The 15,893-nt window shown below is 41.9% G+C and overlaps 1 protein-coding gene across 2 annotated transcripts in view; it reads right to left on the bottom strand.

Moving 5' to 3' along the window:
* Positions 1-14,695, bottom strand: part of VCL (vinculin) — a 115,855-nt gene extending 101,160 nt beyond the window's left edge. The window contains exon 1 of one of the 2 annotated variants that reach the window (XM_046026930.1): positions 14,303-14,695. In XM_046026930.1, the coding sequence (XP_045882886.1) occupies positions 14,303-14,470 (168 nt within the window). In that variant the 5' untranslated portion in view covers positions 14,471-14,695. The remainder of the gene's footprint in view (positions 1-14,302) is intronic. The other variant, XM_046026931.1, reaches the window with a different exon arrangement.
* Between the last annotated feature and the right edge of the window lie 1,198 nt (positions 14,696-15,893).

Genomic DNA, 15,893 nt, shown 5'->3' with positions numbered 1-15,893 from the left:
AGACACTATTGTAGGGTGGACCTCAGGAAGTAGAGAGATACACCTAGAAGGATGATCTATTCATCATTTCTCCTATATCTCAAAGAAAATGGTAAATGTGAGTAACTGGGGGGAAAAGCAACAATATAAGAAAAAAATAGTATATAATTTATGGAATGAAGAAAGAAGACAGAATAAAATCTTAGACAACCATATGTAAAGGAACAATGGAACTTGAAGTATTTTACAATCTTTCTATTACTCAGGAAGACAGTGAAAATGCTAACTAATTTAAGACTTTCAAGTTAAATACACAGGGTAAAATTTTCGCAGAAAATCGGGGCGCCTGGGTGGCTCAGTGGGTTAAGCCTCTGCCTTCAGCTCAGGTCATGATCTCAAGGTCCTGGGATCAAGCCCCGCATGGGCCTCTCCGCTCAGCAGGGAGGCTGTTCTCCCGCCCCCCACTCTCTCTCTGCCTGCCTCTCTGCCTACTTGTGATATCTCTGTCAAATAAGATCTTTTTTAAAAAATTTTCTTCCAGAACATCACTGTAAAACTAGAAATAATAGATATACCTTCCAAACTAGTAGTGTGACCATCACTTTCAACCTTTACTCCCATGCTGACAGGACATTCAGGAAGGCTGAAATTCTAGCCTTCCTTTCAGGCAAAAGATACTAAGCCCATCTAATGTCTTCCATAGTATGTAGTCATTACATATTTGTTACATTAATTTGGCTGTCCCAGAATTAAATGAATTCTATTCCACACGTTGGTTATACTTCTCAACACTACCTAGAAGGTTGATTCCATCTTATTATTTTAGTGAGTGGCCTGACTATCCCTTCAATTTTTTTCTTTTTTAGAAAATAGGACAATGAATGCTTGGGATAAAATACCAAATCCTAAGCCTCATTTTTGTTTCTAAGCTGGGGAAAAAACATATTTATATAGGTTATATATATGTGTATATATATACATATACATACACACACACACACACACACATATATATGCTGATATGAATCAAAAATTTAGATGTTTGCTTTTAATCATGGGGTAATGGCAATCAAAAGCTCAGGCACCTAAACTGTAAGTGATATTTTCCCCACAGTTGGTAAAACTGTATATCCCACAACATATGGAATTCTACTGAAAGCTTTCACTGGCACTTTGCCTTGTTAAGCAAAAGTTAGAAGTTATGCTAAGACATTAAAAAAAAAATGAGCACTGCCTTTTCATTAGACTAACATTTAAAATAGGACTTAAATACCATGGAAAATATATTAATATATCTAACGCTCATTGAGCTCTTAACTCTATGTCAGGCATAGTTCTAATCATTTTCATGAACTCATTAGTCCTCCCAAAAACACACGATGAGTCAGGTAGTATGGGAGTAGCTTTGCTTTACAAAGGAGGACCATGAGAAAGAGATTAAATACTTTCCCCAATTTACATACCTCAAAGGTATCAATCAGTATCGGGATTTGAACCCAAGGAGTTTAGCTCTGGAGCATTTACTCTTAACCATTACACTGTACTGCCTCCCAAGATTCTTGTCATGTTTATATGCTGATTTGCCTTGTATCTGTATCTAAAGTCTGACTTTGAGATTTGCTAACTCATTCCAGATGCATTTTGCCCAAGTTTTCTATTCCATTTCTTTGCAAAGGATTAAAACTAATAGAGAATTCCAAATCCATGTTATATTTTTACTTATACTTACAAATTCTGCATATTCCTTTGTTGGGCAGGATTATTCTCATCTGCACCCCAGGACTTCATGCCTGGAATTTATTCATTCAGGGAACAGGAATTGGATGGTTCTACCACATGCGATGCCCTGTGCCAAGCAACAATTTACAGCTACTTCCTAATTGGCAGTTAAATTTCACCAAAGATTCACTCACAGCATGATATATATTTTTCCAAAGAAGCATAAAACAGTTTTGGTAAGGAAGCAGTAAATGGCCTTCCCATTTGTTCATCAACGAATATTCTTCAAGACTCTACTATGTGCCAAAGCACTCTGATGGGTGCTGAAAATTCAGGAGCAAACACAGCAGAATCAGTATTTGCCCGTTAGGGCTCTAGCGGGGAGAAAGACATTAAATAAGTAATAACCACACAAATGATTACATATAACTGTGATAAGCAAAAATAAGGGGAAAAACATAGGAATCATATGATAAGATGGACCTAACTCAATTTTAGAGGTAAAGTCAGGGAGGTAGTCCCTAAAACACTGACATTTAATATGGAAGTTGAGGATGCGTAGAAATTACCCAAATAAAGAAGTACTGGAGAGTAGTTCAGGCAAAGGAATAGCACTACGCTTTGCAGGAAATGAAAACCAACTGTGCCTGGAGTACCACAAGAAGATAGCAGCTGAGGCCAGTGCTCAAAGGTCTTTTCCTCACTATGAGGCCCACAACCTGCTCATTCTGCCACTGGCCCACTCTTTTATTTCCTCCATGGCTCCAGGGAGTAAAGTATTCGCAGTACTAGTGCACAACCCTTTAAAATGAATAACTTAAATTCTGCAAAACAATTTCACTGGTGGAGAGGATGTGGATAAGATACACCTTTTATAAGATTATAAATTTCATCTGTATTTTAATAACCTGAGGCCAGAGACCACATCTTATATACCCCACCATCATTCAGAACACCTAGCAACGTGCATAGCAAGGGTCTGATGACTAAGTCTGCCATCTGGGGAGAAGAGCTGTAAGATAAGAAATTTAAGTATTAGTAGTCTCGATTTTTTCCTATGTTAAGAATTACTTCCCCATTCATATATCCTTATCTACTTTAATTGTATGAAGAAAAACATGTTGTGTACCTTACAGATAAAAGATGAGCCAGTTCGGGGCGCCTGGGTGGCTCAGTGGGTTAAGCCTCTGCCTTCGGCTCAGGTCATGATCCTGGGGTCCTGGGATGGAGCCCTGCATCGGGCTCTCTGCTCAGCAGGGAGCCTGCTTCCTCCTCTCTCTCTGCCTGCCTCTCTGCCTACTGGTAATCTCTGTCAAATAAATAAATAAAATCTTAAAAAAAAAAAAAAAAAAAAAAAAAGATGAGCCAGTTCTTCAGAGATGGGCTGGAGAAAGAAAGAAGGCTTGAAATATCGGGAACTAGATAATAGAGGTCCCTCACCTCCCAACTCTAAGAACAAATGTGCTATTTCTCTTTCTTCACGGAAAGCTTACTTATGGGAATAAGTTAAACATATTTCAAAAGAAGGAATGACTTACTTGGATTGTGGCCAACTACAATGAAATTCAGCCACTTTCCTCTTAAAAGTCATTCAACTGGAAATCTTATCAGTGGGAAATTCTCTAAGGGCCAAAGATTCTATTTTCTGCAACTTAACAGTATTTGTATAAAATTTTTACTCCTAAGATTCACTACCTCTCATCCTCTGTACACACATACATCCCACAATCATACCAATCCAATGAGCTGACTCCTAACAGAAGTGACAAAATTTTTTGGACTATAAAAGTCCAAATAGGGGCACCTGGGTGGCTCAGTGGGTTAAAGCCTCTGCCTTCAGCTCAGGTCCTGGGATCAAGCCCCACATGGGGCTCTCTGCTCAGCAGGGAGCCTGCTCCACCCCCCCCCCCCCCGTTTCTAACTACTTGTGATCTCTGTCAAATAAACAAATAAATAAATAATCTTTAAAAGTCCAAATATGTAACCACGCAATGTAACATCATTTATGAGTCTTTGTTTCTCATATATAGCAACACTGGAGGGCAGGAAAAGAGAATCACCATGGCTTCCAAAGGAGGCAAGAGATAGTGAGCTATCCTCATCAGAATGACTAGCTGGGATAGCAAATATCAAAGCACAACACACCTATGGAAGGAATACCCTGAGCAAGGAACTAGGATAAGAACAGCACTGGAAATATCAAGAATATAGCTCAGTCCTTGCCCTCCAGAAACCAACAGTCTAAAACGAGATACCCTAAGGGAGTGGGGGTAAGTGGGAAGAAAAGCCACAAATCAATCATCAAAGACTAATGATCCAACATACGAGGACACAAAATCTACAAGGAACTGGAAAGAAGGCAATAAATCCCCAACTTCCTGCGTCTAATTATCCAAGTCCCCCCTCATTCATTACTCTGTCATATTCTATCTCTCTGTCTGCACATAATGCACATACCTAAATAGACTTAATCCTACTAAAGCCCCCATATCTTTAACAAGCATGTCCAGATTAGAAATTCTAATCTAACCTAGATTAGATTAGGACCGAGCCTATTATTTTGAAGTCAACTCATTCCATATTTACTGAAACAAGCAGTTAGCTAAGTACATCATGACTCCTTAAATGGCACAGGACAAAGTCTTGGGATATTGTATCAGACTGTTTCCTCACTTGTCTTTGTAAATTTTTTTTTTAAGATTTTATTTATTTACTTGACAGAGAGAGATCACGAGTAAGCCAAGAAGCAGGCAGAGAGAGAGAGAGAGAGAGAGAGAGGGAAGCAGACTCTCCACTGAGCAGAGAGCCCGATGCGGGGCTCGATCCCAGGATCCCGAGACCGTGACCTGAGCCGAAGGCAGACGCTCAACCCACTGAGCCACCCAGGCGCCCCTCTTTGCAAATTCTTAAATGGGAAAGTAAATTAAAGGGTTTGGGCTTTTTTTAAATAGTGAAAAAGGATAAGAACTGGTGCATCTATATATAGTTTAGTTTGTATTTATATCCAGGGAAACACAAATTGGTTGGGAGTAGAGAGAAAAGGAAATGAGAGAGTAAGACAAGTCAAGTTCAAACAGACTGAAAAGGCTGAGAAAACTGAGAGAAGACAGATTTTCTAAATTTCAACAATGAAAATGAAATACTCTTGTAATAAGAAAAATGCTGTTCCTTTTGGAAGACTATATGAAGGCTCAGCATGATAATACTATACAGTTCAGTATTATTTATATTACTATATGAAGGATTTAATACTTTAATTATGATAAAATACAGTGAAAAAATTCAGTACCAACATATTTTTTTAAAGATTTTATTTTATTTATTTGACAGAGAGAGAGAGAAAGCGAGAGAGGGAACACGAGCAGGAGGAGTGGGAGAGGGAGAAGCAGGCTTCCCGTTGAGCAGGGAGCCCAATGCTGGGCTCCATCCCAGGACCCTGGGATCATGACCTGAGCCAAAGGCAGACGTCTAACAACTGAACACCCAGGCACCCCCCTGGTACCTACATATTAATCTCAACCTCCTTCCCTAATAAATCTTTTTGTAAATTACTAAGAAAAACTGAACGGGGGGAGAGAGTCCTGGGTGGCTCAGTCGGTTAAGCAGGCAGCTCTTGGTTTCAGCTCAGGTCATGGTCTCAGGGCCATGGGATTGAGCCCCAAACAAGGCTCTTCACTCAGTAGGGAGTCAGCTTGAGGATTCTCTCTCCCTCTCCCTCTGCCCCTACCCCTACTGTCTCTCAAATAAATAAATAAAAAATAAATCTTTTTTAAAAAAGAAAAAACAGAATTAAGTTCAGATAACATAAGTTTTTTGTTTTTTTTTTTTTCAGATAACATAAGTTTTGAATGATCGAAGTGTTTACTTCTCTGTCCTTTACAGCCATTTTAGTACTTATTTATTTTTCATTTGGAATGGTTATGGAGCAGAAGACTGTCTTTTTTGAAAAAGGTTTTTTCTTTTTTCTTTTTTTTTTTTAAAGGGAGTACCTCTCATCCTCCAATACATTCGCTTTCTTCTCTGGGTGTTTCAGAGTCTGATTACATAGTCAAACTTTACTCTTTAAGCCTCCCTTTGATGTATTTATACTAGATATACAGAATCGAAGGCTGCTGAAGCTTACAAAGTCAAGGCTGAAATTTATAGTTTCTCCTTCTAGTCCTGTGTATATGGGAAGGTTTAAGGGCAGACCTGCCCCAAAACAACATGAAGTAACTGAATGACCCTTCCTTAGCAAGAATACTGAGATATAGGATTATTCTAGAAAGAAATCCTGCTGTGATACCAGCCGATCGCTAACATTTGCTGATTAAGGACTAAGACCTCTTTTGATACTGCTCTAATGCTGGTTTATTAGGTAAAAATGTACCCCACTGTCATGACCATGACATAAGGTTCAATGAAAAGGCTGGGCCAGATCAGTCAAAAAGCAAAAAAGAGGCAGTTCGACTTTATGATAATCTTTGTCTCCTACCATATGGTTCAAAGAAATGAGGATCTTTTAATGAGGAATTCAGGACTCACAGTATGCTACCACACTGTAACCAGCAGCACTCCAAATAATGTATCAACACCTGCTCTAAATTGTTAAATTTTAAAAAGTAACTTCCAATGTTAAAAGAATGCAAAATCTCAATGTCTCTTTCAGATAGCAACATATTCTCATTTATGAATTTAGAAGGTGGCCTGCGTAGCTGAAAGCACTCTGAAACAGAGAACCACAACCCAAAATAGCCTGAACACTTTTGTTATCTCAACCAATGGGCAGTTAGCCATTCATGCCTTCCTCTTAGTATATATATTTGTTTCAGACACAATCCATAATAAATTCAATCAGAGTGTTCAAATTCAGCTGTATCAGATGTTTAAAAGTTGGAGAAGAAAAGTATTCATTGCACAAAATTTCTATTACAGTATTTTGCACATAAAAAATAAATACTATGTATATGTTCATTTAGTTAAAAAAAATCGTATTGTACAGCTATGGTCACAGCCAGACAGTGGAAATAAAGTAATGAACACAACAGATGTGGTCCCTGACACTGAGGAACCTACATTGTAGCAGAGAAAACAAACCCTGACCAAGTTTGGTAAATATTACCAAACCATGTATACATGGTATGCTGAGCTGCAGTAAAAAAAAACAAAAAACAAACAAACAAACAAACAAACAAAAAAACCCACAGGAATAATAAAACCCTCTTAGGGGGCGCCTGGGTGGCTCAGTGGGTTGGGACCTCTGCCTTCGGCTCAGGTCATGATCCCGGGGTCCTGGGATGGAGCCTCGCATCGGGCTTTCTGCTCAGCAGGGAGCCTGCTTCCCTTCCTCTCTCTCTGCCTGCCTCTCTGCCTACTTGTGATCTCTGTCAAATAAATAAATAAAATCTTTAGAAAAAAATAAAATAAAACCCTCTTAGTTGTGATACATGTAAAGTATAAGCATTTTATATGCATATAAATGACCAATAATTAAATAAGTATCTGAAATGATCAAACTCCTTTTTTAACAAATATACAAGAAATATTACAATCCAAATAGTTCCCATCCCCATAAAAGTAGTTGTTTTAGGGGCGCCTGGGTGGCTCAGTCGTTAAGCATCTGCCTTGGCTCAGGTCATGATCCCAGGGTCCTGGGATCAAGCCCCACATCAGGCTCCCTGATCAGTACGGAAGACTGCTTCTCCCTCTCCCACTCCCCCTGCTTGTGTACCCTCTCTTGCTGACTCTCTCTATCAAATAAATAAATAAAATTTCAAAAAGAAAAAAAAAAGTAAGACACCTGGATGCCTCAGTGGGTTAAGCCTCTCCCTTCGGCTAAGGTCATGATCCCAGGGTCCTGGGATTGAGCCCCACATCAGGCTCTCTGCTCCGCAGGGAGCCTGCTTCCTTCTCTCTCTCTCCCTGCCCGCCTCTCTGCCTACTTGTAATCTCTCTCTGTCAAATAAATAAATAAAATCTTTAAAAAAAAAAAAAGTAGTTGTTTTAATGCTGCCCTTATTCCTGGACTGTAACAGAAGGAGGCAACTAAGATACTGTGCTTAATACCACAAGACTTTTACTCTAACTTTTATTCTGTTCACTTAGAGTTATACAGTGCTATTTATAAAACAACTTTGGAAAAGCCCAACTTTCTACTGTGCAGATATATAAACAAATATTTTTTAAAGATTTTATTTATTTGAGAGATAGAGCGCACACGCACAGGCAAGCAGGAGAGGAAGAGGGAGAGGGAGAAGCCAACTCCCCGCTGACCAGGGAGCCCAACAAGGACTTGGAGCTGGATCCTAGGACCCCAGGATCATGACCAAGACCAAAGGCAGATGCTTAACCAGCTGTGCTACTCAGGTGTCCCTAAACAAATATTTAAATTGGGGCCCTACTAAAATTAAAAACATAACTGCAGAAACATTATAATCTTCAAAACTCTTCTGTTCTCTCAATCACATGAGTAAATGTTAAGTATTATTGGAACAAAGTTCACAATCTGCGTCATTCATTTATCTCTTTTGATCCAAGGTTTTCATTTTTCAAATGAAACTTCATGATTGTCCAAAGAATCCACAAACCTACCTTAAATACTATGTAAATACAGAAATCCTATAAAAGTACTTTAAATACTATTAGCTCTAATAGGCTTTCGAGCTGAGCAGCCATATATACTATAAAAAGCCTTTATCTGTTTTGCAGGCATAAATACTTCTTTGCTGATCTGTAGCTACTCTTATGTTTTTTTTCTAAAGAAAGGCTGCAAAATGGAATGTTGCTGTGAAAAAGAACCCTACCTTCACACCATTCTTTTCATATATGAACCCTTCGTGCAGGCCTTGCCAAAGCCAGGCTTTTAACAGGTAATTTTGCCAGGCCCGGGACACATGGAAACTCTATGACTAACAGCATTCTTGTTGCTTCAAATTCTAGGTGGAAACCTTCCACTGATATTTAACAGCTTTGCTCTAAATGGACACAGAATCATGCAGTAGAGAAAGCAAAGGGTACAGAGTAAGAGAAACAAAGTTTGGGTTCAAGCTCTCCTACTAACTAGCTGTGCCACTGTGGGCAGATTACTTAAATTCTCTGACCTACAGTATCCTCATCTGTAAAACTGGGACCATCACAATATCTAACTTAAAGGATTACTATGACAGTGTAGATGAAAGTATTTTATTAACTACAAAGGATTATACAAATATTCTTTATATTCACTTGATTACTTTTTTCCTTCATGTAGAAATATGTTCATTTTAAAAACTGGGAAATACAGAAAAATATTAAAAAGAAAAAAAAATCACCCAGAGGCCTATCACCATTGTTGTTATTTATTTTATTTATTTATTTCTTCAGATTTTTTTTTTCAGGGCGCCTGAGTGGCTCAGTGGGTTAAGGCTGTGCCTTTGGCTCAGGTCATGATCTCAGGGTCCTGGGATCAAGCCCCACGTCTGACTCTCTGCTCGGCAGGGAGCCTTCTCTCTCTGCCTGCTGCTCTGCCTACTTGTGATCTCTCTCCTTCTGTCAAATGAATAAATCTTAAAAAAATAAAAGAGGTAATCTCTAGAGGCAACATGGGGTTCAAACTCTACAACCCTAAGATCAAGAGTCGTATGCTCTTCCAACTGAGCCCAGCCAGGTGCCCCTGTTGTTATTTATTTTAACTGAAAAATATCTAACATCAACCAAGAAAAAAAATTAGAGCAAAAATAATTTCAGATGCTAATATCGATCATTTACAAATGACAAAATTAATTGCCAATCTCTTTTTAAGATCAGAACAGTCTTCCCCATCTATCAGGTTAAAGTAAAGACAATGCTGCTATTTACCAGAGCTGGTCTCAAGAGGATATGATATATGGGTGAGGCTCATAAAAGTCAAGGCCACAAAAACTCCCAAAATAAATATTTCACGAGCCCAAGGAGAAGTTACAACACATGCCCTCAGATGCAATGGAGAAAGCAAAGGGTCTGAAACCCCATTAATAAAACTAGCACAACTGCAGGGTCACAAAGACTGACAGAGGGCCATGGGTCACTTCAATAGAAAAAAAAGAAAAATTTATACACCATGCTACAAGACAGGCAGTCTAAGACTTCTGACTTTTTCACACTGCTCACAGAATCTCTACCCTTTCTCTGTTTTTCCTTTTCCACCCTTCTTTCTCTTAGCTCCCCTTCCTTGTTTTATTATTACAATAAAATCACTCTCTGTATTTAAAATGGCCTTATTCCATACAATGGAATATTATTCAGGAACAAAAAGGAATGAAGTTCTGATACATACTACATGACCCCCTGGATGAACCTTGAAAACATGCAAAGTGAAAGAAGTCAGACACGAAAGACCACATGTTTTATGATTGCATTAACACAAAATGTCCAGAATAGGCAAATCCACAGAACCGGACAGTAGACTGGTGATTGCCTAGGACTGGGGAGGCGGGGGATGGGAGAGACTGAGTGACTCGGGTATGAGGATTCTCTGTGAGGGGACACAAACTTCCTAAAATTAGATTGTAGTGATGGTGGCACAACTCTGTCAATGTATTTAAAAAACAAACAAACAAACAAACCACTTAATTGTCTACTTTAAATGGGGGAATTGTATGGTATGTGAATTATATCTCAAAAAAACTGTTTTTTAAAGATTTTTACTTATCTGACAGACAGAGATCACAAGTAGGCAGAGAGGCAGCAGAGAGAGAGGAGGAAACAGGCTCCCCGCTAAGCAGAGAAGCCGACTCTGGGCTCGATCCCAGGACCCAGAGATCATGACCCGAGCCGAAGACAGAGGCTTTAACCCACTGAGCCACCCAGGTGCCCCGCAAAAAAAAAACTGTTTTTTTAAAAAACGGTCTTGTTCAGGATTGAGTCCTGAGTTGCAAAAAGGACATGTGAATAATTTCCCATCCTACTCCTCCCTAAGTGTGCGATCAAAGTGACGACTCCGTTGCGATGAGATGTGTGCCTTAAGTGACCAGACTACATTTGTTTAGCAAATACACATGAAGTTACAAATCCAAATGAGTCTTGCCCCTCCAAAAGTAGTCACCTGACTGATGCCTTAAGTCAAAACATGGTCCTCAGATTCTCAGTAATTCTATCCCTTTGTCTGGGTAGTTTTTCTGCTTATAACACCTTTCTTACCACGTCTTTAAATCAAATCCCACCTGTCCCAAATGTTACATCCTCCATATAGCCTTCTGGATTCTCCCCTCAAAATTAATCTTACCTTCCTCTGAACTTCCAGGGTACTTCACTTCCTTACAGTCACTTAGCACTTTCAGTCCAGTATTGTACTTAATTTGCCCGGAATCGTACACTGCTTTGACATTAAAAGGGGGTTTCAATAAATACCTATTTGGTAAAGGAAGGACGATGCTTAACAATTGACAATTTCATCTTCATCTGGTAAACTTTAATTTTGGAAATATCCAAAGCTCATTTAGACTCAAGAATGGCACATAAAATAGTAGGTCTAATGGAAAGCCCACTGCAGATGACATTTTCTTGACTAATTTGACATAGGTATGTAAATAATCTGAGAGAAATTCTCAAACAGAAGCACTGGAATAAAAATATAACCTCCCAAGGTAACTGAAAGAAACCTGAATTACGTAAGTTCCATAATATTCGTTCAAAAATCAGTTTCCTTATTTTATAATAACACCACGTTTTTCCTAGCAAAACCTGAGAGTTTTTTTTTTTTTTAAGGTTTTATTTATTTATTTGACAGACAGAGATCACAAGGCAGAGAGAGAGAGGAGGAAGCAGGCTCCCTGCTAAGCAGAGAGCCCGATGTGAGGCTCAATCCCAGGACCCTGGAATCATGACCTGAGCCGAAGGCAGAGGCTTTAACCCACTGAGCCACCCAGGTGCCCCAAAACCTGAGAGTTCTATCATCAAGTTCTATCAACTCTTCCTCTACTATATTTCTAATTAACTCCTTCTCCATTTTCCCTGCCACATCCAAAGTCCGGGGCCTCATTATCTTCATGACCAACCAGTTTAAAAGGTCTCCTAATTTATCTCGCCTCCCACAGTTCCCTCTTTCTTTCAGCAATACTTATTGGGCCATCATGTGTGCCAATGTTGAGGGGAGGAACCAGGGAGCACATAAAGAAATACCAAATGAGGCCTGTTCTCCAGACACAACCTGGTTGGGAACTCGACACATGTACATAATTCATCACAATATTCAGTAATATATATATAAGGGCCACAATTGGCATTGAGAATTTCAAGCAGTGGGCAGGTTGTCTGGCCTCCAGAGAACACAACCTATAGAGTCTCCCTGAAACACTATTCTCATCCCCTCTCCCCTCCCACTGTCTTTGTTCATCTTACTGGATAAGGTCTTCTGTTAAAGTGCCCATATGTCATACACTGACTTCGTCTCTAATTTCTCTCCAATTTACTTCCTGAGCTAGTCCAGACAATATACTTGTTGTAACCTGGAAATGACTTACCAGTACCTTTGTTCATTATTGACTAACAGCACAATCCTCCCAACTTTCTCTCTGCTAATTCTGATCTATCACCAATCCCAAGTCCCTTTTCTTGTATGTACTAGGATATAACTGTACGTAATTTTTTTTTTTTTCAGCTCCTGACTGGCCTTATTTCTTTAGTATTTGTCTCACAATGTCTTTGCAGTGTTTCCTAACAAAGCATGTATCACAACCACCTATGGAGCTTCTAAAAAATACAAAAGGCCTTGAGACTTCCACAGTTAAGTCTGAGATGGGAGTTGGACATCTTTATTACTAAAAAGCCCCACCGGTGATTCTGATGCACAGCCCAACCTGAGAACCACTGATTTATTACAATGCTCCCTACGCAGCATTCAATTCTTATTAATTCATGCACTGAAGCTCATAAATAACTTTTCTCTAAATAGACTAACCAGATATCAACCTCTAGACTAAACTAGCTCTGTTCCAAGTGCAACATGTGGTTTTAAGATTTCATTTCCTGAAGTACTCCATGGAGGGACACTATTACCCTGTCTCTTTACATTGTTTCCTATTTGTTGAAAAATGGAGGCCTGGAATGCAGCCATGTTAGACAACACTACATAAGAATGTACTCTGGAGTCTTAGATTAAAATTAGATATAAAAAGAACAAGAACAATGTAGAACTAGATATTCTGAATGAAGACAGTATTCTCACTGAATAGATTCTTTCTAAATCTATACAGAAAGAAGAAGAGGAATTTGGTCAATAGAGTTCCCCCCATCTTCCTAATGATCAGCCTCTCCAACTGCCTGAGAAGGGACCCAAAGACTGAAGGCTTTCAGCAGCTACAGTGCCCCTGGCGCAGTCAGGGCTCTAATCAGATAAGTAACCCAAGCCCCACCCAGACCCGCAGTTGCCTCCCAACCTGGCAACTACCCTGACACAAACCATTTACACAGCTCGGTGGGGGAGCCGTATGAACTTTTTCCAAAGTTGTCCCTCACTGGCAGCAGCGGTCTGAGTCACCCACCCAGGGTGGGAAAGAAAGTGTGATATTAGTCAGGGGAGTGTTAAAAGACTGGTCACAGCACCTCTTTCCCCATTTCAGGAGTGAGCTCCGCCTCCCCTAGGAACCACCTAAGTTATGATTCACAGCTGTGGGCTACAGGGGTCTGTTAGAGCCACTCAGACACCCACGAAAGTTGCGGGTCGGGGAGGAGACGCCCCGTCCTTCTCTCCGGCAGGGGCCGCAGATCCCAGATTCCACAGGCCTCTCCCAGCACTCCATCTTGCTTCCTGCCAGGAGGAGGGGCCGAGGGGGAGGGCCCCCAAGTCTGGAAAGGCCCCAGGGGGCGGAAGCCGTTTGACAGCAGGTAAAGCCAGGTGGAAATCTCCATGGGAGGGAATAAAATGAAAGGCGGCAAGTGAAACGAAAGAGGCAAGAGGGCTCGTGGTCATGAAGTACTGCAGAAAGAAATATAAAGAAATTACCCGATGTTTGAGAATGCCAGAGGTGTGAGCCGAAGTAGAAATGCCTAGGCAGGAAGGAGGAGCCCGGGAGACGAGTGGCCAGGAAGACGAGTGGACAAAAGAGCCAGACTCGGGGAGCACGGGGGGAGGGTGGTGGGTTAGGCAGGTTTCAGGGTGAGGGGCAGAAGTACTAGAAAGGTGGTGAACAGCGCGGCTCAAGTAAGAATCCCTGGAAGGAAAGGCGGGGAATCCGTAGGGGAGCGCGCCAGCTCATAGGCCAGACTGGGGAGGCCTAAAAAGGAGCTGAGAGCAAGGCTGTCAACGTGAGGGGCGACAGCCTGCTGAGTGAAAGGGGCCATCAGACACCCTAACAACTATCATTTACGGAGCGCCTACTATGGGTCACAGGCTGCGCTGGGCACTTTACAAATACCCCCCTCACTGAATCTTCACAACAAACCCGCAAGGCAGGCATTTTTATGATTGCCCCCATTTTAGAGATGAAGAAACTGAGGCCCACAGAAGCTCGGGGGCTCGCTCAAGGTCACAGAGTTGGGGGAATCGGCGTTCGAACCCATGACCATCTGGCTCCAGAGCCCACGCGCAGTCACAGGGAGCTAGCCGGCAAAGGGGACACACTGGGATGTCTCCTGACCCCGCTCCCGACCCCAGGCCCAGCGCGCTCACCCGGACAAGGTTGCTGACGGCCGCCTGCACGGCGGCCACGGGCGCGGTGAGGTCAGGGATGGCTTTACCGTCCACCTCGCCTTCCTCGTGCATGATCACCAGGTGCGAGATCTGCTGCGCCACCGGCTCCAAGATGCTCTCGATCGTGCGCGTATGAAACACCGGCATCGCGGCGGCTAGCGGGGCGGCGAACCGCGGGCTACAGAAAATTGGGAACGGCGGGGCCGGGAACCCGCTGAAAGACAAGACTGCGAGCAGCAACTACGGAGTCCGGGCTTCCCTCGGCGTAACCAGCCCCGCGGGCGCCCCGCCCCCATCGCGTCGCCGCACCCAATGGCAGCACCGCTCAAACCGGGGCCGCCACTCCTATTGGTCCTGCTTCGAGATGCTCCGCCCCCGCAACCTCGCCGCCAAGACCCCGCCCCGCCCCCATTCCCAAGGGAGGGGCCTGGGATTGGGGCTGCGCCGCAGGGATTGCAACCGGATTCCCGAGTCCTAACGCGGGGCGCTCCTTATAAGGACATGGTGGGAGCGGAGCGTGCGGCTGGAATCAGTGGCCCCGCCCCCAGGAGCCACCTCCCGCTTGGGCTCTGCAGAGCTCCGCCCCTCTGCAGAATCACCTCAGCGGGGCGGGGTCTCCTCACCTCCAGCGGCGCTGGGGTCTCAAGAGACTACGGAGCCATAGGTCTCCCTGCCCCCGCCTCAACTTTTCCCTTTGCACAATGCCTTCAAAATTGTCTTTCCATTTCTTCTCAGTAATACATGAAAATGTTTTTGGTAAAACATTCAAGTAATAGAAGTGCATAGAGAAACAGGAGTGTCCTCTTCATTCACACACACGTTCCACTGACTCCCTCAGAGATACTCACTGTTAACTTTTCAGTGTGTAGCCTTCTAGACTTTTGTCTATTCATTTTCTTGTACATATATATTTCTAAGTAAGTGGGATTAAACACTTCCTGGAATTTGATATTTTTCCCCTTAGTTAAAATCCCCCGGTTATCTTTCACCATTGATACAGGTCTACTTCATTCTTTTTTTAGTGGCTGCGTGGTATTCCAGTGAACGAAATCAATTTATATAACTAATTTCCTAGGAATGGACATTTAGGTTGAATTCTGTTTTTCAGTATTAAAAAACAATTCTGCATGAGCATCATTGTACTTGTCTCTACTGTGCACGTGTGTATTTCTCTAGGATAGATACCTAGAAAGGAAGTGAAAATGAAAAAGTATATACATTTTGCATTTTGATAGGCCCAAATTACTAATCCTCTCACAGTGCACTTTGTGTACATCTTATGAATGTCTTCCTCATCTCACATTCTCTCTTGCCCAAGCTTTCCCATGCAGGTATAACATTTTCACTAATACATCCAAGCTGAAGATCTTCAAGTCAAATGAAAATAGTTGTCAAGGTGCCTGGGTGGCTCAATTGGTTAAGCGTCTGTCTCTGGCTCAGGTCATGATCTCAATGTCCTGAGATGGAGTCCCACATCCAACTCCCTACTTAGTGAGTGTCTGCTTCCCCTCTCCCACTCCCTCTACCCTTACTCTACTCATTCTCTCTATCTCTCTTTCAAATGAATAAA

This window comes from Meles meles, chromosome 13, assembly GCF_922984935.1.
Source record: "Meles meles chromosome 13, mMelMel3.1 paternal haplotype, whole genome shotgun sequence".
NCBI classification, from domain to species: domain Eukaryota; kingdom Metazoa; phylum Chordata; class Mammalia; order Carnivora; family Mustelidae; genus Meles; species Meles meles.
This window is presented reverse-complemented; position numbering and strand designations above follow the sequence as displayed.